This window comes from Macrobrachium nipponense, chromosome 30, assembly GCF_015104395.2.
Source record: "Macrobrachium nipponense isolate FS-2020 chromosome 30, ASM1510439v2, whole genome shotgun sequence".
In the NCBI taxonomy this organism is placed as follows: Eukaryota; Metazoa; Arthropoda; class Malacostraca; order Decapoda; family Palaemonidae; genus Macrobrachium; species Macrobrachium nipponense.
In genome coordinates, this window is record NC_087218.1 from 666,538 (window position 1) to 694,406 (window position 27,869).

The 27,869-nt window shown below is 38.5% G+C and overlaps 1 protein-coding gene across 3 annotated transcripts; it reads left to right on the top strand.

The window, feature by feature from the left end:
* Positions 1 to 27,869, top strand: LOC135202216 (uncharacterized). Of its 3 annotated transcripts, XM_064231473.1 has the most exons (11): positions 1 to 137; positions 3,763 to 3,849; positions 13,179 to 13,301; positions 15,656 to 15,759; positions 16,294 to 16,472; positions 17,902 to 18,061; positions 19,775 to 20,688; positions 22,301 to 22,517; positions 24,004 to 24,103; positions 25,393 to 25,555; positions 27,038 to 27,869. In XM_064231473.1, the coding sequence occupies exons 2-10, from the start codon at positions 3,837 to 3,839 to the stop codon at positions 25,551 to 25,553; spliced, it is 1,971 nt and encodes a 656-aa protein (XP_064087543.1). In that variant the 5' UTR covers positions 1 to 137; positions 3,763 to 3,836; the 3' UTR covers positions 25,554 to 25,555; positions 27,038 to 27,869. The 3 variants fall into 3 exon arrangements, with proteins under 3 accessions (XP_064087543.1, XP_064087542.1, XP_064087544.1); XM_064231472.1 differs by lacking the exon at positions 27,038 to 27,869 and having other exon boundaries at positions 25,393 to 26,036; XM_064231474.1 differs by lacking the exons at positions 3,763 to 3,849; positions 27,038 to 27,869 and having other exon boundaries at positions 121 to 137; positions 25,393 to 26,036.

The window sequence follows — 27,869 nt, forward strand, 5'->3', positions numbered from 1 at the left end:
GGTACTGACAAACAGTATCCGCTGCAAAGCCAAGTCAGTCTAGCGCTGGATTTTGCTGCCACCGGGCGTTCGTGGCTATTTCGCCCTTCTATGGAGACACCTGCTATAGGCTGTGTGTGTATCGCCTCGTACTTCAAGTAAGTGATTTTCAGAGCATGGTGGTATGATCGAAAGCGGACGCGTATTGAATTTTGTTTCGAAATCAGCTGAAAATCCGTGGAAAAAATGCGAGTAACGGAAACGCCGATCAAGTACATTTCAGACGGTGGTTTGCGTTTGTTTGTAGTACTACGTTCTGATATACTCATTGCTTGAAAGCTCGGGTATTTTTAGTGCAATATTCACACGCACGTCAAGCACGCGCGTGAAAGGTGGGGCTGCTGGGTCTTCGCGTGCTTCAGTTTGCATGTAGGAAAATATGTAAGCCAGTTCATGCAATGCATCAAAATAAACGAAAGAAAAATATCAACAGAGTGAGCCATTGCTGGTCTTGCAACTGATAAGCAACCCCATACTCGAGAATATGTTGATAATGATGATGAGATAATGCACGATAATCATGTTGTGGGGGATGGGGAGGGGGGGACCGACCACCTTGCTGGAGTTGAAATGTCATTGTGCCCTTTGTGGAAATAGGATCCTCGGATGAATCGGTAGTACAACTCTTGTTGAGTTCCCTGATGTCCTTAGTTCTATAGCAATATCTTCCTTCACGTCCCGAGGGAAGGTGGGCGGGGTCGGTCTTCTCTTATACATGAGGTGCACTGATATTCATAAAAAGAAACTTAAAACATTTTTTGTTATACGATGCTATGATTATAGAATATCAAACAGTGAATGTGGAATTTGCAATATAATCTAATACATCTGATGAATACACTATATTTCTTTTATTATAATAATGGAGGTACCGCGAGCGCTTCGAAGTGGTGCGGGACCTGGATAAGCCGTCAACAGGTAACAAGTAGAGTACCAAGTATATCTCCCATGTCGCAGCAAAGATAAGAGGTTGGCTTGTGGATAATATGCGTTCTTAAATTAAGCGATAGACGAATGGTAGATCGACGTATTGCAAATTCCAGTTGCAAACTTCATTCCATTATTCGTCAGTTTACAGATGAATCTCATATTATTCGTCAGTTTACAGGATGCTTGTCTGGGAGGAAATATACAGGCGAGATAGTGGCGGTTCACTAACGAGATAATGGTTGGCGGTTCTCAATCGAGTTGCAACTAAACTTTGCAACTATATTTGGGTTTGATTCATTTATGTGGATCGAGAGATTAAACAAATCTCTCGAAAGCAATTTTGCTGACTTGTTTATAATAACCCGGTCCTTGTAATAAACAATGAATAAATAAATATGTAAGGCTGATATGAATGAAATCATAATATTTCTCTCGTGGTCGGTGTTGCAAGAACGGGAGTGGTTCGTTCAGCGGACTTCGCTTCTGGTTCGTTATTTCTTCGGTTGCAAAAATACCAGCATGTGGCGTTAAGTTAGCTGATTATAACGAAATATCGGCAGTGACAGATCTGACTACAGATCGACACTGCAAGCAGCTGTTCAATTGCCAAATCTGATTTGAGCCGTAGGAAAGGATTGCACAAGGAAAGCCTGACAACGAAAGAGACAGGGGCGTTGGTTGCATATTCCACGTCATTGTAAGAAAGAAATCAATAGACACTCTTGTTACAAGTGTCGAGTTGAATATAAAATTTAGGACAAAGGCCATGGACTGTGACCTATGAGGTCATTCAGCGCTGAAATGGAAATTGGCAGTAAAAGGTTTGAAAGGTGTAACAGGAGGAAAACCTCAAAGCAGTTGGAATATGAATAAAGTGTTAGGAGAGGGTGGGAAGTAAGATGAAGAAATAGTATATGAAAGGAGGTACAGTAAAAGGAACGAATGTGATTGCAGCTAGGGGCCGAAGGCACGCTGCAAAGAACCTTAAGTAATGCTTACAGTGCACCGCATGAGGTCCACTGACGGAACTATCTTCCTACGGGGTTACAGGTGTCGAACAAAATACGAATACAGAGAAAATGGCCGAGTAAAAGATAGGACAGATCAGCAATACGAACAACTTAGTCCAGGTCTATTTTGCTTGAAATCTGGGCTTTAGGAAAAAGCACAGCAATATGTTATCTTATCTGGAATTCTGTTACGCCCGTAATTGTTAAAGATTGTACAAAATTATTAAAAAAAAAAACACGCACCGCATTCTAATGAATAAGTCAAAAGTGAATATGTTTATGCACACCTTTTTACCATTATAGCACTTTTTTTTTCCTATTATACATATTACTCACACTTCTCACGCAACCACGCCCATTCTTTCATCCTGAACAACTACACGACGCGTATTCACCTGATAACAGAAAAAAAAAAATGTCGAGGTTGAAAGTTTTGTTCCAAATGATTTCAAGAATATTCAGTCGTTTTTCACTATTTTCCAGAAAAGGTCCAAGTTCATTAAATAATAAATGGCGTCTTCCAGATGTATCTAATTTCCTGGAATCTTTTGATGGGACCTCAGTTTTATTCGTGTGCATCTTTTAACCACAATGTACTCTATAACAGCGCCTCAGTGGCGTGGTGGTATGGTGTTGGCGTCCCACCTCGGTGGTCGTGAATTCGATTCTCGGCCATTCCACTGAGGAGTGAGATATGTGTATTTCTGGTGATAGAAGTTCACTCTCGACGTGGTTCGGAAGTCACGTAAAGCCGTTGGTCCCGTTGCTGAATAACCACTGGTTCCATGCAACGTAAAAACACCATACAAACAAACAAACTCTTTAACAGATTTTGTTGTCTGTTTTTTTCAGCGTCTTAATGCTGTGTCGTAACTTATCTGTATAAACCTGATCAATGAAGAAAGTTGTGGATAAGCCAGGTAAACTAAGTACTTGCCTGATTGAACCAACGGCAAACTTTTCCCAGTTTAAGGGCTCGAGCAGAAGCTCGAACAGAGAAGTAATATATGGACTCATTGACGTAAGGCACATTAGCGGCCAAGGGATTACTGATTTTACGCATACACGGTTTTGTCTAAATGGAAAGCGCACTTAAATGCTATGTGTTTGTATATGCCAAACTTGAAATAGCAGAATGTATATAATAGATAATTTGCTTCATTATACTGTTGGTGAATGCAAGTTTCCCAGTTTAGTGCTTAAAACGTAAACAAGGCGCGATCCGACCTGTAGCTTACTCGGGACGCGTGCAAGATTTTCCCCTCATACATTATATTCCTAACTTTTAAAGTGAATTAAAACATGCTAAAATCTATGATCAAATAGAGCCTTGTTTCGCCAACGAAAATTTAAATAAATACGCTATATTTTATTAGAAAATGATTTTCTGTTTTGTTTAACATAAGCATTATTCATTCTTTTACATTTTCATTCTAATAAATAAATAACTCATAAATACCCTATCCAAAAATCCCTGTATCTTTTACTCAACGCGAAACATCTTTTTCAATAACAACAACAGCAAAGTATTTTATAAGCTTACTCCCCGAGTAAGCAGAAATGCAAGATACATTTATTTACATGTATACCCATGTACTCTTACAGGTGAAAGTGCAGCAGTTATTAATACAGTACCATAGATGTATAGATTTAATCTGACAATTTTGGTGTTATACGTATTCTTTTTACTTATACCAAGTAAAGTGACCATCCAGTGCAACTTGTTTAGAACAGGGAACTATTTCTATAACCTTATTATCGTTTCTTGTGGCTTTTCTGGCAGGTACACTTGACTGCAACTTATTCCCTAGGCTAGTCTTCCGCTCTGAGGTCCATGAATTTCGAGAACAAGGGATAATGACAAGAAAAGGTATGTGCAAAATTGACAGATTTTTCTTTGTAATTCAGCAGTTCGTCAACATGTCATTCACCATCACCTTGAGTACACTTTCTCGCTTCCTGAAATAGAGTCCTTTATGCTCTAACACTTCTCTGACTTTCTTTCTAGGTTTTCCTCCCTTTCTTTATGCTGGCACTTGAAATGAACAATCGATTCACCTACCTCTTCACTTCCATTCTTTTCGCATGACCGGACTATCTAAAAACTCAGACGGACCTTTCCAGTTGAGTCAGGTTCAACAGCACCATAGTAGATTCACATCAACGGGCATTTGGCGTCTAGGCCAGTCCCTTACGACGCTCCTGATTGGTTGTTGCTAAGCCAGTCACAGGGTTGGAAACTCTCGGTCTCTCTCGACTGTTCACATAGGCAGGGTGTATGTTCCACCTCTCCTGAAAGACGTACCCCACAGGAAAAGTGGAACATACATCCTGCCTATGTGAACTGTCGAGAGAGACTGAGTTTCCAGTCCTGTGACTGGCTTAGCAACAGCCATATTGACACTCCTGAGCCTTTTTTCTGCCCATGGCCTGTTAAAGACCATTGCCAATTCCTCTCTCACTCTCTCTCTCTCTCTCATATATATATATATATATATATATATATATATATATATATATATATACATATATTGTGACGAAGTGCCAAGTATCTGGTTACTACACTTACCATTCATTAATTGTTACCTCACAAAAGCCAGACACCTGAACCCTCATCACAGGTACTAAACGACTGAATACTCTAAAGGCAACAGTGATCCCTTAACAACTTACCAGTATTGCAGAAAATCAGACTAAGTTCATCAAAACAGGTGTGAGGTAATCGTGTAAGTAATTAAATTAATCAAAGGGCATCACTCCATCAACAACTTTAAAAGTCTAAGTATTTCCTTGATTTCAGAAGTCTAAGTACTTCCCTGGTTCTAAGTCACTTCAAGTTAATTGAAGGAAAACAGATCAATTACCACTCTATGTTTCTACCTAACATAAATATGCTGGTGTGAAAATAAACACTCATAAAAATTTTAAATACAAAAATTGATTATTAAACTCAAAATTTATAAGTGAAATTCACAATATCAGGGAAAATTGCTGTTACTCGAAAACAAAGTAAAGTTTAATTAATTCTTGAATTAATTAAGTAAAATTAAATCAAAATTAATTTATCACAAAATTCAAGAAAATTAATTCAATCAAAATTCAAAAGTGTTAGGCAATAATTGAGAATTTAAAATTAATTCACAAGTGCTAAACAATAATAAAACTTGAAAAGAATTCTAAGTAACTGCAAATTAATTCACAAGTGTTAAATTTAATTAAATGTGCAATGATTAAGCAATGAAAATAACTAAGTCAATTAAATTGTGAATGCAAATGAAAATACAGAAAAATGTGGAAAATACCAAAACTGCAAAAGTATTAATCACACAGAATATAGAATAAAAACACACACTTCAACAAGAAAATGAATAAATGCACAAAAATAAACACTTCAATAAGAAAATGGATAAATGCACCAAAAATAAACAACACAAAACACAAAAATTTGCAATGTGTAAAAATGTAAATAATTTCACTCAAACCATTGTAACTATTAGTTACCAGTTACCAGTTCTTTAAACCATCGTAACCAATAGTTATTAGTTATTAGTTGCAACTAATAAAAATATAACACACTTTACCTTGGTATACCAACTTCTTTCTTTTTTTGCTGCAGGCTTGTTTCACACTTTTACAAAACCAGACACCGTTACACAACAATGTTTGTTCAGATTCCACAAAAAAACACTAAATAACACTAAATAAACTCTTAGAAATATCAAATTTGAAATGGAGCGCTTACAGTTTAGTTGCCCACGGGTTTCGTCTGCTAGGGAATCGGCGGAGCAATACAAACAAGATGGCGGACGGTTTGTTTTGGCGCAAGTTTTGAAAACGTGTATTGTCAGAAAACCCAAAAACCTAAAAAAACGGTAATGGGGACCCTGTTGGGAAGCGGGGTTTTTGTGTGTGGGGGGAGAACACAGGAGTATTTGTTAAAAGTTAATGAAAACGGTATGGGGGATCTTTTGGAACCGAGGTTTTAGGGTGGGGGAAGACACAGACGACGACAATGAACACGAAAAACCACGAAACCCTAGCAGACGAAACCGTGGCCAGCTAAAGTGTAGGAGCTCCCGTACCAACTAAAATGTAGGAGCTCCTGTTCCCCATTGTGTTAGGCTAACCAAACGACGACAATGAACACAAAAAACCACGAAACCCTAGCAGACGAAACCAGTAGCCAACTAAATTGTAGGAGCTCTCGTTCCAACTAAACTGTAGGAGCTCCCGTTCCAACTAAACTATAGGAACTCCCGTTCCCCGTTGTGTTAGGCTAACCAAACTTTCCCCCTACTCAACATTCGTAGACCGAACATATGGGCTATTAGCCTAATAGAACGTTCATGCATCAAATGCGGTACTGGCCAACTGAAGTGATCATAACCAAACGAACCAACCTAACCAAACTTAGGCCGCATGCCCTTACCTGGCCAGGGGGCTTCGCCCCCCTGGACCCCCAGTATAGTATATTAACAGTGATTGCTACCTAACCAAAGGAACCAACCTAACCAAAGTTAGTCTCCACGTCCTTACCTGGCCCCAGTATAGTATATTAACAGTGATTGCTACCTAACCAAAGGAACCAACCTAACCAAACTTAGTCTGCATGTCCTTACCTGGCCAGGGGGCCTGGACCCCCCTGTGTAGTAAGTTAACAGTTATTAATACCTAACCAATAAAACTTGTCCTTACGGATGGCTGGCACCCGTATGTCCTTACTGATAACTAAACAAAGTGAATACTTCCGAGAATACATTGGTTAAAGTCAAGGCCACGTTGTTTGTTCGAACACGTGGACTGCTAGCGAACGTGAATGTTCGGATGTGTTGAGCGGCCCTGACTTCAGCTTAGCAGGAAATACAATGGCGTGCTTTATTATGGCAAAATAATGAACATAACGTGCATTTACATTGATAAGCTTACCTTGGAGATGTTGCGAGTCGTCAAATGATTGGCCGGTCCCCCCCCCCCCCCAGAAATATAGAACTTAATAAAGAAAATCGGAGTCGTTCAAATCTTCTGGGTAGAAGATTTTTTTTTTCTTTCTTGGCAGGACGGTTGTTTTCCGAGATGACTGAACAACCGGAATTTGTGGACGAGGCACGAGTGCAGGTGGTGTATGAAGAATCCGTTTGTTGTACAGCGGGGTGAACAGCAGGGTCTAGCGACGTCTCGTGATTGTTTGTTTTCAGCGACATTGGACCTCAATTTGGCGGGTGTTGAAACTACTTTATTTAAATGATATACACGTTTAATTAAATCTAAAAATGCTTTAAATGGACAATCAACTTCAGTTAGATAACGTTTTTTAACACAATACATAGAGAAATATGAATTATACAAGTTTTTAACAGTACCACTTCTAGGTAAGACATTTAGTTTCAAAACCCGCCAAGTAGATTCTATCGTGTTTGTGTGTATGTTTTTCTCGTGTGGATCTACAAAATACAATGTGTGATTAATGTTAGGGTGTGATTTGAAATGTTGACTTAAATTGTGATATGATTTCCAACAATCCGAAATGACAATTGACTCAGGGTGTATGTTATCAATTAAAATAGGAAGAAGTGTTTCTGTAGTTCGGTCTGGTACAACCTGAAAAAATGTTTCTTTTGTTTGGCGGTCAATCCCGCCGAGAACCAAACAACCATCGACATGTCTGCCTTTGTTAAATTTCCTTCTACCAAACTTGGACTCGTCAATCTCGACCACGTGACCAGGTCTGCCAATTTTCCGATTGTCCATCACCAGAATATCAACACAAACGTCCCGGCAGAAATTAAAACAATCCACGAGAGTGTTGGGCGACCCGATCCTCAAATTAAGTTGCATATATTTCTGGGAAGCCTCGTGAACCCACCCGTGTATAAGCACTAGTATGCTCTTCAGGGAGAGATGGGACCCCGAGAAGAAAGACCCGTGGCGAATTGATGTGTATTTGCGGCAGTGCCTTGCGTTGCACTGCCATTGAAAACTTTCCCCTTTTTTCAAAAGTCCGACGGTGCCTTCATTACAGGCCTTACACAAGCCACTAAAATCCCCCAGTAGGCCTGTTTTCATTAAATAAATAATGAGGGATCGTTCATCGCGACACAAAATGTAGATGTCTTCCAGAGTGACGGGAACGGCGGCAGCGAAATCCACGTGTGCGGGACACGAAAAATTATCGGCAGAAGAAGACATGGTACTTATGATCGTAGCACTGTACAAGCTGAGAAGCAGGAACAGACTGAGGGCGAAGGGTCGGGCAGGGTCAGGCAAGGTCCGTTCCAGGTACTAGTTATCTTGGCGGATGGATTTTGGGCCAAGTAGAAGGAAAATAAATATCGAAGAATGTAAAAAAATGGAGGTCCTACAGATTAGTTGGGCAAGGAAAGAAATATCGAAGAATGTAAAAAAAAATGTATCTCCTACAGATTATGTGGGCAAGGGTAAAAATATCGAATAATGTAAAAAAAATTGGAGTTCCTACAAATTAGTTGGGCAAGGGTTAAAAATATCGAATAAAATGTAAAAAAAAAAAAAAAAGAAAAAAAAAAAAAGTGGAGCTATTACAGATTAGAATGTAAAAAAAAAAAAAAAATGTATCTCCTACAGATTATGTGGGCGAGGGTAAAAATATCGAATAATGTAAAAAAAAATTTGGAGTTCCTACAGATTAGTTGGGCAAGGGTAAAAATATTGAATAATGTAAAAAAAAAAAAAAAGTGGAGCTCCTACAGATTAGTTGGGCAGGGGTAAAAATATTGAATAATGTAAAATAAAGTGGAGCTCCTAAAGATTAGTTGGGCAAGGGTAAAAATATCGAAGGGAATCGGCGGACTAATACCAACAGGTTAGCTCCCGTTTGTTTTGGCTTTCATGTTGTTGCATGTTCGGTTTTCGGGCCGCGTCGGTTCCGTGGGTTCGGTTTGGGTCGTCTGCGAGAACTACTTACCTTGGCGGAGTGATTAAAGACCGGGCAAAATGGTGTTACGCGGCCCGGGCAACTAAACTGTAATCAACCCTTTGAAATTTACAAGTTACGAGTGACCATTCAATAAGTACAAAATCGTTACATTACTTTAAAATCAAAAGTGCTATGCGATGGAGAGAGAGAGAGAGAGAGAGAGAGAGATGTGATCGCTTTGAGTATCTAAGCCCGAATGAAATCTTTCATTTCGCACAAGAGTTGGGCAGCAGAGATGACACAAAACGTTTTGGAACACAATTCCTTCTAGAAGCTTCGAAATCTTACGCAACTTTACATACAAAATGTGAAACGTGCACGTGGCACTCGGCAAAGACATACGCGTACGAGACCAGTCTGTTCAAAAAAGACACGTACTCGACTCGATCAATCGAAGCAGAAGTCCCTTATTATACGTGATGACAGAATCCCAAAACACAATGAAGACTCGAGGTCTCTAATCAAACGTGTTGACAGATTAGGAAAGCAAACGGAGATCTCGGGGTTCCTCTCATCTCAAGGCGCTGACATAATAGGGAAACAATCCTAGTTTCGAATGGACAAAGAAAATCTCTCTCTTTCTACATTCTACGTTATATATTCTTTTTATAATATGTAATGCGAAATCTGAACGCACATTTAAAACATCCTGTCTCTAAGCTATCTAGGAATCTGAAAAAAATGTTGCAAAATTCAATTCTAACATTTTATACGGTCAAAGAGGGGATATATGCATTTTGAAAGTAGCAATATATATATAATATATATATATATATATATATATATATATATATATATATATATATATATATATGTAGTGTGTGTGTGTGTGTGCGTGTATATATATTTGCAACTGGTCATTGTAATACCACCTGCCCTCTGGTGAATTTCAGCTTATTGTCCATGAGTTGATTACACCAGCATTCCCCATTCCATAGAAGATACACGCATAATCCATCTTTTCATCTTGTGGCCACATGCATAAAAATCACACATCCGGTCGAACATACTGATCCCCCCCCCCCCCCCTTGTTAGATGATGAAAATCTATGATCTCAGGTTTGTTATTTTCCACTGGGGTAGGTTTTGTATGCAAATAGGTCAACAAAAGCACTAACTTTGTTTTTGATGATGTTGATTTGCAGTAGGACACCATAGGCATGTCATTTGTGCATGAGAACGGACTTGATGTAGCGGTTAATAATATTGTTGGATTCTTCAAAAACATTAACCTTTTTATTGAAATTTAATATTTGACCTCTTGGTACATTGCCAAGTGTAGTATAGACACTTGAAGTCGTTTTTATAATCATGCTTATATGCATATGTACGTATGTGTATGGTATGTATGTATAAATTTTTGTTCTTGTTTGCACGCTCGAAAGGCAAAATCATAAATTTTATGGGGGATATCAGTTTTTACCATAATATTAAAATCACCTTTATTTTATTCTTTTAATTTATAAATTCATCACCATTTCGCCTCAAATCAAATTCATTATAACGCTGAATAATCCATCTAGATCCCAGTGCTTGGCTTCAAGCATAAATTTCATATTCCATTCCATTCCATAAGAATGCATTTGACCCTAGCCTCCAATTTTGATCTTTCATTGCATCAGACGTCTCCTTGTTACCATTCAGAGTGCCTATGTGGGTCATGCTGCAACTGTCCAGGAGATCAATTGCGAGGTGCACTGATGTAAATCAGTTATCTGGGGGTAACATTCTTTTGAACCGTGAATGAAAAAACATTACCTCGAGTCTTGTTCGTTGATAAGGTGGCTGCAGTCTCAGTTTTTCTAACCGGAAGTCCAGTATATCTCGATATATGTAAAATAAAAATAAAGAAAATTAATCGTCAGTCACCCATCGAAGATAATTCACGATGTTTACCGCAAGTCGTTCACTCTTGACGGTATGTAAATTTAGTACAATTTGGCCCATAGCGAGTGCAAGTAGGTATAATAGTGGAGTGTCAGACGTTACAAATGGGTTTCTCTCCTTTTTTTTTAAGTGAACTATTCTTCATCGTTCTGTTTGCATGCCTTTAGGAGTGAAGATTAATAGTGCTTTCGTTGGTAGGGCAATATTTACCATGGTTGCTTGTTTGGTTCTGTGCTTCCTTCCGTTCATCGTAAATAGAAGTTGAAGTAGTATGTTAGGAAGGCAATTCTTGGCTTTGTACATTTTCTAATATTACATAAATCGATGAAACATATTGTTCGGTAAGGGAGATAAAATTACTAATGACCCAGTCAGACCTGCATCGAAGGAATGACTATGCCATAGGAGTGACGTGTCATAGGAATGACATTTCAGAGGAGTGACATTTCATAGGAGTGGCATAACAAAGGAGTGACAATTCGTAGGAGTGACATTTCATAGGAGTGACATAACAAAGGAGTGACATTTCATAGGAATGACATTTCGTAGGAGTGGCATAACAAAGGAGTGACATTTCATAGGAGTGAGACTTCATAGGAGTGGCATAACAAAGGAGTGACATTTCATAGGAGTGACATTTCATAGGAGTGACATAGTTCTGTTCTGTACCTGCTGTACTGATTTCAACTTGTTACCGTTATTTTGTTTACTTTGTTAGATTCTCTCGGTGTTTTTTAGTATGTACCCCGAACATGTTTTGAAAATAACGCGAAAGCACTTGGTACTTTCTTTTATTGTTTCTGTGGCCTTGGCTGCATATATTGTCACACGCTGTTTAGTGACACAAACATACACACACACACACACACACATATATATATATATATATATATATATATATATATATATATATATATATATATATATAATATATATGAAACAGTATTGCGAATATAATATGAACACCGTTGTGAATGTAATTCATTAGCTTACATATGCATAGCCCATTTTGCTGTCCTATGAAAATGATCAGACAGCGAGTGTGGCGGAATATTGTATCTGTTGACGTTACACTTCAAAACGGTGACGTAGGACGGAATGAGAATATCTCCGTAATCGAGATCTACTGCTTAAGGTCACCTCAAACATTTTTTGTAATTGTCATCATTGACACCCACGGAGACAGAGCGGCGTCCTGAAATGTGGACGCATCACTTTTTGGATGGGGCGATGTTGAAGATTGCTGCTGTCTCAAGCCGCGCCCAAGGGCATTATAGGTCGCGTGTGCTTGTTCAGGGGCGGAAGTAGGTACACTTCCGAATCGGGTTTTTAATTAGATTTCACGGGTGGGGCTATTTGCTATCCGTACACGAATGACGTCACGAACTCCTCCGGTGTAATGGACTTGTTACGTGTCAGTGACGTCATCTCAAGGAGAGTGTCTTTTGAGGAAAGTTTGTACGTGAGTACGTGGGGGCGTGTTCCCCTGTATGATGGGAGAGAAAAGATAACTCCGGACACTACTTCGAGACCGAATCAAGCATGCCCTGCTTTTATTTCATAAGTGTTTGTGTCTACGGCTGAAATGGGTAAGCATACTTACATTTGTGCCCGAGTATATATACATTTAAACATTTGTTTCAGAGATAACATGTTTTATCCCATGGAAATTTGTTATTATGCTTTTGATTTATTTACCATTTATTTATGTGGGATCCCTTTTTTTTATCAGATGGAACTAGTAATCCACACAACGGAGTGGTGTTGATTGTAGGGGAGATACTAATGACTTTACTCGACTCTTGGTTAGTTATTAGAGTGAAAGGCGTGGACAGGTTTTGTTCGATCCCCGGGGTTATTTTGGTTTCCTGTTATGTGTTAAACCCTTTTATATTGTTGCATGATTTGGAGTTCTCATTGGGTTATATTTAGAAGTTAAAGTTTCATTATTTGACTTATTCAGTCAATCATTTCGTTCTTTACAAGTAAAGTTTTTTTTATGATTATGGATCTGATTTAACAACCTAGGTAATTATGGTTTGTGAGTTGCGGTGAGGCTGAAAGAGAGAGAGAGAGAGAGAGAGAGAGAGAGAGAGAGAGAGAGAGAGAGAGGAGTTTCTCCCCTTATAACACACACACACACACACACACACACACACACACACACACACATATATATATCTATATATATATATATATATATATATATATATATATATATATATATATATATCTATATATATATAAAATAAAGAATTCGTTTGGCTTCTGCAATAACGATACTGATAATAATCATGTGTTACATTACTCTCACATGACGGATTTATAATTTATTTATTTATTTATTCATTCATTTTCAGAATATAAGAAGCTGTACTACGTGTCTCTCTTGTGGCTTTTGTGGGTGGTCTTCTTTCTTGCTCCATATATAATAAGCCATGGATACAGAAGTAGCGAATATCACTGCAATTATGGATGTCAAGGTAAATATGGTAAATCTCATTCTTGAAATTGATAAAACTATAGCAGATAATATTTGCTCATCATGGATTTGAGATTGAGTGACATTTTAATAAGTGCAGGAATGGAAATAAAAACGTATTTTTCTTGAAATCTGTAATGCGAACGGATTGCGATAATTGCAACAACTGCATTGGGATGTATTCTCCAGTGATCACGAGAGCCGCTGAAAAGTTCGTGTACGAAAATGTAAACACTGACACCTTAACGGTTCTATCTATGCGAGATGTCCTTTGAGAAACAGACGTGTAGTCTAAAGCTGCTTCAATGTGTTTAACCAAAAGAACCTTGATTTATACACTACGAAGCTAAAAAGGCGGTGAAATTAGTGTTCGATCCCCTGAACAGCAATTACGTCCTGCAACGATCAGCAGAGACACCCGTAGGGGTTGGGGTGGGGGGGGGGGGGGTTTTTAGTGCTGTCAGGGTGGCACCTCATTCGGTGCAATGTAGCATTTACTTAAGGTTCCTTTGCAGCGTCCCTTCGCTCCCTCTTTTTTCCACTTGACTATCAACCCTCTCCCCTAAACGATTTATTGTTTCATAGTGCAACTGCTTTGAGGTTTTCCTCCTGTTACACCTTTCAAACCTTTTACTGTCAATTTCCATTTCAGCGCTGAATGGCCTTTGTTGCCCCAGTGCTTGGCATCATGCCAAAATTATATATAAATCAAATCAAAAGATCAGCAGAGAGTTGTTAGTAGTGTTTCTAATTAGAAAAAACCTGGAGGCTCCGATTCTCTCTCCCCACAAGGTCTTTTATGTATGTTTTATGTATATTTTAATCCAATACACATTGTAAGATTGCACAATGTAAAATTGTGGAATAAAGGCATTATTACTATTATTATTATTTTTGTGGAGAGTGCAATTAATCAGACTCTAAGTCTGGTTTTCCACAAATTTGATTTTTAGTAGGGTGCCCTACTAATCGCAAAGAACAGCTCCATTTTTCCACACATCAGCAATCAAAAATACTTTAGTCCTTCATTGTCACTCGATGATATGAAGTCAGTAAAGTTTTCTTTCATTGAATACAGTAGAAACTCGTACCTGATTGGTATCTCCCGTATTCAAAAAAAAAAAAAAAAAAAAAAAAATTGGCCTTACTTGATGCAATGTGAAGTGGCTGGTAGGTTGCTGGAGTAAATACAGTCGAAGTATTAAGAATATTTAGAAAGATATTTACTCGTCATGGCTTTTAGAATAATGTTCTGGAGTGGAAATTGAGAACATTTTCGGTGTCTGGTATGAGTGTCGTTTAGCAGAAATGACAGGAGAATTCGAATGCTTCTATCTCAAATATACCCATATGAGAGAGAGATATAATTAATTCAGGTACGTTTAGCACCCTTTAGAAGTTGGTGATAATTTGTCAGCAGCCTTGACACTGGGTAGACTAATTCCATTGCTGGTCGATGAGAGACTCTTTATTAGTAAACTTTGTAGATGCAGGACACTGGCAAACATTGTTAACATATTGCCAAGTGCCACTCAGCAGAGACCGAACAACAGCAGTTTAGTCGACCCATTACATGGAATTTGCTACCACAGGCGTCCGTTGGTGTTTGCAATAAATCATTTGTACATTTTGCATTTACAAATATTACTTACTCAAGATTTTAATTTGGATTTCAATTTGTTCTTGAAGCAATAGATTATGCTGTCATCTGCCAGCACTAAGACTACTAGCCTGTGTCTTGCTTAAACTTATGTTGCTATTGATTTCATTCCTTATCTACTCTACTTATGATCGTGTGAGATGTTGTATGAACAAAGAATTGCAAAAGGCATAACCAAAGCGTCAGTAACTTGCTGTTGTAAATGGTATAAGGAAATGCCTTTGACAAACCATAAACTTTCAGCCTGACAGCTGTGACAGGATGAATGAAGCAACAACTATTTGCCATAGTTATTGTGCAGAAAAATCTATATCTATCATATATGGTAACCATGTTTTATCCACAGAACTCCATAACATTTTTTTTAACTGTGGTAGAGGATTCTTGTAAAGAAACTTGAAGTTTTGTTCATAAGACTGAACATGGTGGAGTAAAGAATCTGAAGGCAGCAATATTTTATAAAGCATTCCTGAAAATAGTCTTCCTGTTAAAACAAGATTTTAAAAAAAGCCAAGTTGTGTCAGAAATGGCAAATTAGAAACATGCAAAACAGAGAAGAGGGTTTAATGTGTAAGGACAAAATGAAACGAATGCGTAACTTCGTCAATTCTTTGGTACTATTGACCAAATATTATTCCACGCTGCGGTGCCATGAAATTGTGCTTCCTATTTGAAGATGTTTATCCTGATCTCAGGTTCCCCTCCACTCATCGATACGCCCACCTGTGTCATCCCAGACTTCGATCCTAACCACCCCAGTATAGTGCAGTTTCGTGAGAGGGTGACAGAGCCCAAGGAGGTGAGTATATATATAGTTCTTCATTTTGTGGCTCAAGTCTACTCAAGATCCTCGTGAGCATCTCGTCAACTCATATGTATGAGTTTCGTAATAAAAACTTTCTGCGACTTCCCTAGCCCAGTGCAGTCAATATCCATTTTTTTCCTGTCTCTGAAGGCTTCCTTAATTCATACCCATGACACCCAGCGCCATCTTGTTCCCAAGTACAAGCCCTCAATACCTCTTGCATGACTTCGAGTCTGATTAAAAGTTTTTTTTTTTTAATCATTCAATGGTCTTTTCCACTGATTCTTCTTTAAATAGAAATAATAAGTTTAGAAAATTTTATGTTAGGGAAGAGGTTGCATTTAGTGAATGATTGTAGTTAAAAAAAATTGTAAAGCAATACATATCTCTCAATTTACTCTTTCAAAAACCTTATGCAAATGTATCAGAAGGCTTAGTGCACTACTGACACCTATTGTGTTTTTTTTATATATTGTTTCACAGGTTGAATGATGTATGCCCAATTTATGCAATGCATGCTTTTTGCAGCTAGTTTGTTCAACAAAAGATCCCTTGACTGAGGTTTCAGGGACAAATCTCCTCTTCTACGAAGAGAGGCTGCCTTTGTATGGGTCATCAAAAGCGACTGTGAGCTGCTATTATCAGTCCATTCAGAGGGTGGAACAAAAGCCCGATAGATATGACATAAACTGCGACAATAAATATGTGTAAGTTTTGTGTGTAAATTTGTTGAATGTCGGTCTGTGGAGTAACCAGATGTATATTTTGTTTACAATTTTTTTTTTCTTCATAGAAAGCTGCTTTCCCAAAACAGGGATGGTCCCAGAAAAACACGTTTCAAAGAGTTAAAAGGATTAGGATGTCTCAAGGACTTGTTAGTCAATCCTAGGAGACATTGTATGCTCACCTACCTCTAGGAGCATGTTTTGCTGTTCAATCACAGTGTCCTAATGATTTTGTCTAGTTTTCTTTCAAACTCTTCCTCATTGTTGCTGTTTACAACTTCTAGTGGCAGTTTATTCCATGTGTCACATATCTTGTATGTGACGTTCCCACAATGAGATGTGTTGTATCTCTTCAGCTCTAGTTTCCATCCATTATTTCTTGTCTGGTATTCGTTTAACGTAAATAGGTTACTGTCTACTTTTGTTATGCCTTTAAGTATTTTGAATGTTTCTATTAGTTGTCCTCGCAATATTTCTAAGCCACACATGTTCAGGCTCTCTAGTTGTCTTTAATAACCTATTTGCCTGATGGATGGAATTAACTTTGTGACTCTTGTTTGTACCCCTTCTAATCCATTTATGTCCTTTCTTAGTGTTGGTGACCATGACTGTGTTTCTTATTATGTAAACACACTGCCACGCGCATCCTGGATAAGCCACATCATCATAACATTCATCATCTAACTGCTCAGTCCAGGGTGAATCCTTGCAGGTGACATTTCCTGAGCATCAGCTGTTACACAGTCCTACTCCAACAGGGCAAGAGCAGCGTGTTATTGCCTCCTCTCTGTTGATGCACTTAGTTACAAAAACCATTCAGTTCCAACACCACCAATGACAGTTTGTTTAACCAAGACCTGACACAGTTCCCTCTTCATCCAGGAATTCTGCAACCTTTTCTCATGTCTATCCTGGTCCTCCCTCTTCAGATGATTTTAGTGCCCCACAATGGCTCAATATTGATCTTCTAACACTTGAAATAAGATAAATGCCAGCCATGTGCTTAGGGAAAGTGAGCTCACCAGGTAATTCCTAGTTATCCCTATGACTGATGGAAAACCTTAACCAACACCCAGCATGAACACATGCTACTAATCAGATGATAGGCAACATAACTGCAATAAACCAGATTAGTCAGGTGCTTGTAAGATCAAGCAGAAACTTAATTTACAATGTTCGCGTAGAAATGCTGAATTACTTTCACTCCCTCTGATGATAAGGACAGTAATCTTCGTAAATATATGTACCAAGATTTAGATTCAAGAAAAGGGTCTTATTTTACCGGCAACATTCTATATTTTTATATGTAAATAGTGAGTGGCATGCATTTTTGAGTAGATTTAGTACAAGTTGAAGATAGTTAGAAATAGAATAATCTTTTGCTGATTTTTTTTGTACCGTATTTCATTAGCTTGAAAGAGGCTGTTCCCATCACCTCGGCCAAGACGCGCATTCATGATGACGCAATAGTGGTAACGTGTGACGACTCCAAGTCCTGGTGGTCGGTCTACAAGGATGTCCACTATTTTATACAACCAAGGAAAGCTCAGGAACAAAGAAAAAAATTTAAGGTGCGTTTGCTCTTTGGCTTTGCTGCTTTTTTCTGTTCCATTTATCAGATGTCTAATATAGATAGATGTTCTATCAATCAACTACACTATCCCGAGTAGTGAATCTTATTCGAACCAGAGTTCTTGTATCCAGTCTCTGGACCTGGGTCTTCCACCATCTTCTCTTCTGACAATCAACGCTGAAATAAAGGGAACTCATCTCGTTTATTGTTTTCTTTCTCTGTCTATCATTTTTTTATCATTTTACTTAGTACATCTTCCAAAGAGTTTCTGATGTTTCTTGCTCTGTCTGAACTTCCTTTGTGTCTTTGTTAGTCCGTTTGTTTGAAAACAACTCTTTTTGATAAGGCAGCCAAAGGTTACACCTAAAGATTGATAGACAGAATTCGGAATTTAGGCCTATGGCCAAGCACTGGGATCTACGAGGTCATTCAGCGTTCAATCGGATTTTGACAGGTAAAAGGACTGAAAGGCGTAATAGGAGGGAAAGTCACAGTTGCACAACGAATCAATTGGAAGAAAGAATATGAACGGGGGTACAGTAGAGGGAACGAAAGGGGTTGCAGCTAGGAGCCCAAGGGAAGCTGCAAATAACCTTAACTAATGCCTACAGTGCACCTCATGACAAGTCACTGATGCTCTACCACCTTACGGGGGTTACACCTTAACAGGTGGAGGTAGGATGAAACACCATTATAAACCATCTTAGGGGTCCCCACTATAACCCTGCCAAGTTTCATGCCCATCGGACCAGCCGTTTGGTCGTGATTGAATGACAAACTGACGGATGGACAGACATAATGCCCATTAAAGTAAGACTAGCTGACCAACCCAGCACTGCCTGGGGTAACTGTGAATGGCAACCAATAAATTCTCTCTCTCTCTCTCTCTCTCTCTCTCTCAACCTTCTCTGTTTCTTACCCTCTTTCTTCTCCCTAACACCCCCTCTACTCTCCCTCTCTCACTTCCTCTCCCTCTCACTCTCACTCTGTCACATCCTGCCTAACCCTGACCCTCTTTGGTGCCATTGATGTCTTAACCCCACAGTATTCGGTAGTAAGTCATATTTAGTACATATACCGAAAATCGAAAGTCGTATTATTTACTACGTATACCGAAAATTAGGTATGATAAATTCGTAATGTTATAAAGTCTACGGGCTTAACCAATCCCGTTTCGGGGAAGGTGCCCCGCCCCCTCCGGCGCCTTTGGTGCCTTTTGTTGCTTGAAATCCCAGTATAAACCATCTTAGGGGTCTCCACCATAACCCTGCCAAGTTTCATGCCCATCGAACCAGCCGTTTGATTGTGATCGAATGACAGACGGACGGACAGACATAACGCCTATTATAGTAAGATTATAGTAAGATTTGTAACAATAGCACAGTAACTGAAAATTCATAACAGCTAAGGTTAGAGGCTTGAAACGATTATCATCTGATGAAGTAAATGACAAATTATTCTCAGTGTATAATCAATAATATTTTTTGTGAGAAACCGCTATAATAAAAGTATTGTTTCCTTGCATTATGAAAAGGGTTGGAATTTGTTTGTTCTAGGGGGAAACCAGTTAGGTAAATGAATGAGTGGTTTTAGGCATTCAAGAGTCTTTATATCGTAGCAAATAATCCTTTGTACATTAATTATTGTTTTCCCTTAACTAAACAGTAGCACTTAAATCACAGTACTTTCTTCTTGTTTCTATTAACACAAGGAAGAGGTGGCTGCGGCAGGCAAGAGACCCGAAAAACTGAACGTCATCATCATGGCAACGGACTCCGTTTCCAGAGGGAACCTCCGGAGGCACATGCCGAAGACCTTCGACTACCTGAAGAATGAGCTTCGCGCCATCGACCTTCAGGGTTTCAACAAAGTTGCTGACAACACCCACCCAAACGTAGTGGCGATGCTCATGGGCCTCACCCACGGGGACCTCGACGAATTCCACAAGCCGACGAGGTGGTACGAGATGAAATTTGACGACTACCCTTTCATCTGGAAGAATTTCTCCGAGAATGGCTACGTCACGATATACGCCGAAGATGCTCCGAATATTGGAACCTTTACTTATAAGAAATTCGGCTTCGTCCGAGAGCCGACGGATTATTACACCAGACCATACTTCATTGCTTCTGATGAGCTCATAGGCCATTGTGGCAACAGTGGTTTGTTAACTGTCTCCCCTCCGTGTCAGGGTAGCAAATGGGCCATCAAAATTATCCACAAGTTATCTTTGGATATGGCTGAGGTCTTGAAAGATGTACCTTATTTTGGCCTGTATTGGACTTCCTCTATAACCCACGATTACCTGGACTTGGCTGCTCTTGCCGACGAGCCGTCAGTCGACTATTTGAGGCAACTGCACGACGGGGGTTACCTCGAGAACTCGGTGCTCTTCTTCCTCAGCGACCACGGCCTGCGGTTTGGAGACTTCAGGAAGACGTACCCAGGAATGCTGGAAGAGCGGATGCCCTACGTCATGATCAGACTTCCTGACTGGTTCAAGGATCAGTATCCAGACGCTTTTCACAATATGGCGACCAATGAGAAGCGTCTGACCTCGACATTCGACATTTACGTAACGCTTCGAGACATTTTACGACGAGACTACGCACGTCTAAGGGAAAGGTGAATGAATATTACAGTTGTAATTTAGTATTTTAGGTTCTCGAAAGTATGACTCTGCAAAAATTATGGAGTAGGAGAACGAATTTAAATTTGGTTTATGAAATAATTTTTTTATCATTTCAAGCGTTTGGAAATGGTACTCTAGTTTGCGAGTGAAAGAAAAATAAAACATTCATGAACTGACTTGCTTAGTATATATTCAGTATGACAGATTAAAATGGCGAGAAAGAAAGTGATAAAAGTGATATAATGAATTTATTGTCGAAAAGGTAACCATACAGAGAACTGAGCTTTGAGACACTTTGGTTATGTAAAAAGAAAAGGATTTGGTCTGATGGATGATTCCTGGGGAAAGGAGGACATGGAAAGAACGGGTATTGATGTGTCAGAAGAATTGGAAGCCTTAATTCTGAGTGAACGAATGTGTATGTGTATGAAGTATATAGATTAAACCGGCCTTATACTAGCATCTGGCCTTGCTGTAAGGTGTCCCTATGTGTGGTAAGGTGCTGAAGGGAATAAGAGGCCTGATGTGAACCTGAAGACACATTCCAATCAACCTAGACAATGGGATGATTCGCAGGGTAAATTTAGAAAGCGTGGAAGTGACGCCATACCGCTAATGGTTACTCAGTTTAGGTCGTTTCATTGACTGACAATTTGTTTTGAAAATCGGCATCAAAGGCTGTGGAAGTTTATCTTAACACGAGATTCAGCTTTTACTTGGATGGCTATATAATGATGAACGCTGTCTTACTTTTCTCTGAAGTCACCTCTGGTGCCATTGGAATAAGCAACTATAGTCATTCTCATCTGGGCTGCAGCTTAGTAGAGCAGCGACCAGTATGGTACTTTTCACTGATATTCAGATTATGTTTATGACAATCGCCAAAAGAAGTGTAAAGAACATTTTGATAAATTGTACTGGATTCGATTTTCTCTGAAAAGATGGGGGTTGGGGAAGGAAATAAGAAACATATACGCAGATGCAGAGCCAGTGAGAAATAAATGTCCGAGTCCTGTTGATAAAGTTTAAGAAAATACTTCTTACCCCGATTTATGACTATTGGGTAGTCGACGTGATGCAGAATACCAAAGGGAAAAAGATGAATGGATTGTAAGCTATACCAGTTTTATCCAGGTCTGTTCGATCAGAACAAAGGAATGATTATTTTAATCTACAATCTAAATTATCTTTCCTAAAATAGCGATGTGTCGTGAGAAATCTAGTACCAAATGTCTTATAGGGATAATAACACGTCTCTAGTCGTTTCATAATATTGCTGTTGGTATCTCGTTGCAGATGCGCTTTATTGTATATAATATAAAACTTAGGAAGTAAACAGCCCAAATGCTGACCAACTGCGCAAGGTGTTCCTCATTGCGAAATGTGGCATTTTGAGCTAAGAAAGAATCCAGAAAGAGAGACTGGGTGATTTAAAAAGGCCTACCTCCAAAAAAAATATAGAATAGCTTTTTCTTGGATAAATTGGGAAACTAAATATCAACGTCAGTATTATAGTGACATCAAATTTGGACTAATTTGTTCAGAACAGAGTTAATACAGAAAGACATTTCATCTTAGGTAACCGTCTCTTGATTCTTCCGACAGGACCCCAGCAAAATACGGCCAGAGCTTGTTCCAGGAGGTTCCCCTCAACCGAACCTGCAAGGACGCCGGGATTCCGGACAAATATTGTTCTTGCCAACACACTGAAGAGGCTGACCCGAGTGACAGCAGGCTTCGTGAAGCCGCCGTTTCTGCCATCCAGGTTCTGAACGAAGGTCTTCAGGCTTTCCCAAACTGCTCGGTTTTAAGTCTGGATAAGGTTGGTCAGCCTGGCAGGAGTTTTGTTGTTTAAAAGCTTTTGATTTTGTCATTCAAGAGTAAATGGGAAACCCCATTCCGGATCTTACCTAGATAGTGACCCCCCACCCCCCCCCCCCAAAAAAAAGGGGTTTTCGGGGGTAGTTATTAAGGACTATTATTTCTTGGGGATCATTATCCTCATGATACTTACGATCTTTTGTTTGTTTTTATGTCATCCCAACTGCCTTGGCGAACGAATGAACTTTAAATCATTCCCACACACCCCAACCACACGCGCCAACTCACCCCCATTCTTCTGGGTGAGTCAGCGGACACCTGAATCTTATGAACGCCATCAGGGCATTTAAATCGCTCCTCTGATTCACTGTAACGGGGATCTTGATTGGCGGGAATTTAAATCCCGTCTTTGAGTGTTTTAGGCGCGAAGGAAAAAAAAAAAAGGCGATTTTAGGCCGATGTGATTTATTTTTTTATTTTGTCTATAATTTAAGATGTAAAGTATCTTGTTTCGTCTCTTATTTTCTTCTTTAAAAGTACATTATTGCAAAAACTTATTTGTAATTTCATGAAATATATATATTTTCCTAGCAACACAGGGTGTTGGAAGGTGTATCCGCGTTATTTTGTAACGGCGATGAGTATACTATACTGCTCATTATTGATCAGCAGACTACGTTGAGTTAATTTGGATAAAAATAATATTTTTCCCCCATTTTATTAACGTTCAACTTTTTTGTAGTGGGGGGGGGGGAGGGGAAACTGTCACGGGAGCATATAAAATGTTCTAAGGGTTCCACAATAATAAAAATGTGTATGATTCATAAACGCTTTGTAAAATCTTTCGAACCTTTCTATGGGTTCGAAAGCTTTTACAAAGTGTTTATAGATTATACACGAACTTTTAACATTTTTATTATTGTGGAACCCTTAGAACATTGTGTATGCTCTCGTGACAGAGTTTCCCCTCCCCCCCCAAAAAAAAAGTTGAATGTTGAAAAATGGGGGAAAAATATTATATTTTTTCCAAATTAATTCAACGCAGTCTGCTGATCAATAATGAGCAGTATAGTATACTTACCGCCGTTACAAAATAACGTTGATACATCTTCCAAAACCCTGTGTTGCTAGGAAAATATATAATTAATGAAACCCTTAGAACATTCAACTTCTTAGGAGTATTTACAAAGAGTATGTGTAATATTACTTCGCATCCTTTACTTAACTTTAAACGTGGTATCGGGCTGAGTACCGTTACTGGAATTTTGGCCACCCTTAGATTATTTTGTCGCGTAAAGCATATATATATATATATATATATATATATATATATATATATATATATATATATATATATATATATATATATATATATTACATTCTTGCCTAAATGTCCTGGTCCGAGATGCAAGACCCTTTTTATTATTCTCGCTTTTCAATATCATTATTATCTCTGTAATTCATAATAATAATTCGTTTCCTTGCAGGTCATCGGAGGACGAGTTGGGCAGCCCAGAGAGGTACCTGGCGCTAGTTACAAATATACTGTTTTCATTGACTACATCGTCTTGTTCGCCACGAAACCAGGTATATATATGTTTACAAGCGTTTCCAAATCTTTTTTACATTTTAAAAGTTTTTTTCCAAAGTGAACCTATGGTGTTAGACATCATCTTAGAACATTTACTAATTCACAAAAGATTATTTCGACTTCTTTAATGTAGGTGTTGTTAGAAAATGAAGTTCATTGAACGATGGTTAAGCGGGCATTGGCTAGGTTGATTTAAATCTGCTTTTAGATGATTGCGTACTATATACTTGCCTACTTAAAATAATAAAACTTACTTGAAATGAGTGCAGAGCCTGCCATACTGGGATAAAAGCCAAGTTAGATCATTTCCCGGTAGTATTGCATCAGCCCAGTTTCTTTTTTTTGTGGGGGGGGGGGGGTCCATATCCCTAGGTAAGGTTAGACTTAACAAGAATTATACCAGGTAATATGGGTGTGGGGGACATAATGAGATTATTTTCAAGAAGATTCTATGGTTAGTTTTTAAGTTATGGCGTTTTACTTTTTCAGAGAAGGTTCGGTACTGGGTCATAGTTTGGGCATATGCAACGAAGGGCGCCTCCTTCTCTGGTTGCGTCGTAGTAGACATTTACCATTATTTCAAAATGATACTTGTTTGTGTCTTTACATGCCCTTATATCTGCAGCAATTCAAAAGGACGTATATATATATATATATATATATATATATATATATATATATATATATATATATATATATATATATAATCTCAGGTCTTGCATATCAACAAGTGCTTCGGTAGGAATCAAAGTCTTATTTGTTTACATTCGAATAGGATGAAATTAAACCAAACAGTAGCCGATATCATCAACAGTGTTGTGCCATAACAGAATGTTTATTCAAGACAATATTTGGGTGACGGATCAGCTGACACCGACTATAGGTCCGGGTCAGCTGCAGATGACATTCCTTGGGTCGGGATCTTAAGCTAACCATGATTTCATACGGTTACGAGGTTGATCAAATGCTGACTCACACACCAAAGCTCAATTCTCTCTCTTTCTTTCTCTTTCTCGTTATTTTTACTGTACTTTGATTAGTCTCTCTCTCTCTGTTTTTACGCTATCCTATCTACTATTATTTCCTATAGCTATCACTACATAGTAACTTTCAATAAAGCAAAGTCTGATTCTTGTTATTTTGTAGTTTTAGCTTTTATATCATTTACTCCCCAAACCCTCATTTTATTCTGTTAAGTTCCCGCATTTTTAGAGAAAGAGAGGAAATCTTAGAATTTTTTCCTTGTTTAATTTTTTTTTTTTTTTTTTTTTTTTTTTTTTGACAGGTGGAGGGGAGATGGAGGCGCATTTACAGTTTCATGGGGACAGATACCATCTGATGAGCGACGTATCCAGAGTCAACATATATGGAAATCAAAGTCACTGCATACGAGATGTCAATTATATCAAATATTGTTTCTGCAAAGACCTGCTATCACAGAATTAGAGGTTTTCACCCATTTTTACCTTGGTTTTGTATGCATAAAGGATATATTGACATCCAAGCTACAGTAGAATGACTGAAAATTTCACAGAAGTATTTTACACTTTTGTTGAAGTTTTCGAATGCAAGATATCTCATCATAAACGTTTATTCGGTTCCGTTTTCTGATTTAAATACTCAGCATTCTTTACGAAGGAACAAAGTGGAATGTAAACTTTCTTCCTTTCCCATCAGTTGATTTTGTTAGTCTCATTTGTTTCCATGGCTTTTAGAATGACCCAATTCTAACATTTAATGTTCGCAAACTTTCCTGTCCACTGAAACCAAATTTTTCTTTTATCTGCAATTTGAATGCCGACCGCTTTTGCAAATTTAACACGAACAAAGGACAACATATGACTGGGCAGTATACTGTAGTCTCTCTCTCTCTCTCTCTCTCTCTCTCTCTCTCTCTCTCTCTCTCTCTCTCTCTCTCTCTCTCTCTCTAGTAAACTTCAGTAATTAAGCAGCCCAGCAGAGAATGATATATAAATATATATACACTTACATATTATATACATCCACACGTTCATACAAATATGCACTAATGCGTGCGTATATTACCGAGGATTGCATGCTGTAAATATCAGCCTATTTCTGTTTGTTATGTTGATATCACTTAAATTTGTTCTTGTCTCCGTTACGGGCGTTACCATATAAAGTGAAGAGTTTATAAGACGACCAGTGAGTTAAAGTATTGCTTAGTTTTCCACAGAACTTCCATTTGTCCATTGTAGTCACGAGGGACCTGTGGAAGGGCGCCTAAATTTCATTGTTACTCCTATTATTATTATTATTATTATTATTATTATTATTGTTATTATTTCGGAAGGAGATCCTCTCGTAGACATGTTTTGTTAAAAATGACTGCTGCTTCAGCACTATTAATCTTATAAAGAGTCTTCTCTGTCTTTCTGATGACGGCTTTCTCGTTGCTTAGACTGGCGAGCAACGCACCAAAGGGCATGGTAAAATTCGGTTGAGTCATTTGATTTATTATTGCTTATACAATTCTATCTCTCTCTCTCTCTCTCTCTCTCTCTCTCTCTCTCTCTCTCTCTCTCTAACGCGACGCTTCCTCCTGATCGACAGGACATTATCAAGCGATAACTGCTGAGGGACTGAATTCCAGTGGCGAGTCCATCTCCTTTTGCCTGTCGATCAGGAGGAAACGTCGCGTTAGAGAGAGAGAGAGAGAGAGAGAGAGAGAGAGAGAGAGAGAGAGAGAGAGATTGAATTTGTAAGCAATAATAAATCAAATGACTCAACCGAATTTTACCATGCCCTTTGGTGCGTTGCTCGCCAGTCTAAGCAACAACGAGAAAGCCGTCATCAGAAAGATAGAGAAGACTCTTATAAGATTAATAGTGCTGAAGCAGCAGTCATTATTATTATTATTATTATTATTATTATTATTATTATTATTATTATTATTATTATTTCGGTAGATGAAACCTATGCACATCGAACAAGACCACCAAAGGGACCATTGACTTGAAATTGAAGATTCCATAGAATGTTTCTTTCAACCTCCCACCGCAGACCCCACACTGCAGCGGTATCTGATCATGATACAGAGCCAGTGATTTTTCATCGCCCTGGGCGAGACGCTAATCCGCGACATCTGAGTGGCATGCCACGACACTAAACATTATCCCAGCGGAGCGGCTGGTTAAGTATTCCCTTTTGGCCCAAAAATGTATTGATAAATTTGTGGAGATACTCGTTTGGCAGCTGAGCTGAGAATTGTAAAAGTAGGTAATTTTTATTCATCTCTCGTCGCGACTAAGTTGGTCAAGAGCAGCGAGAAGAAGCGTATACATTATAACTTAAGACAAATGAACAGGGTTTTTTTTTTTTTAAAGGTATTGCTTAACGAGTTCCATCATTAATTTTGTTAAGAACACATTCCAAAACGCCTGGTATTACTATCTATTAAATCAAAGACTAGTACGTTCTCTTAAAATTCTGGTGATTAGGATTTATTTCAGAAGCCATAATTAGGGTGGGAATGAAACAGTTAAAAAGGTGCTTTAGCTTTTACAGTGCAATTGGTAACTGAAAGAGAAATCTTGACTCGCAAATATAAATACAGAGGACTGAAATTTGCTGGCTCATGCTAATGTACTGAAGCCACTATTCTGCAAGAAATCATCCTGCCCTCAGGCTGTTAAGAAAGAAAAAATACCGTTTCATCTTAATGAAAAGTGAATCTGGTCTGTCTTAATGTTAAGTGAATTTAAGTTGATCTAATGTAAAAAGAAAAAAAAAAAAAGTGGG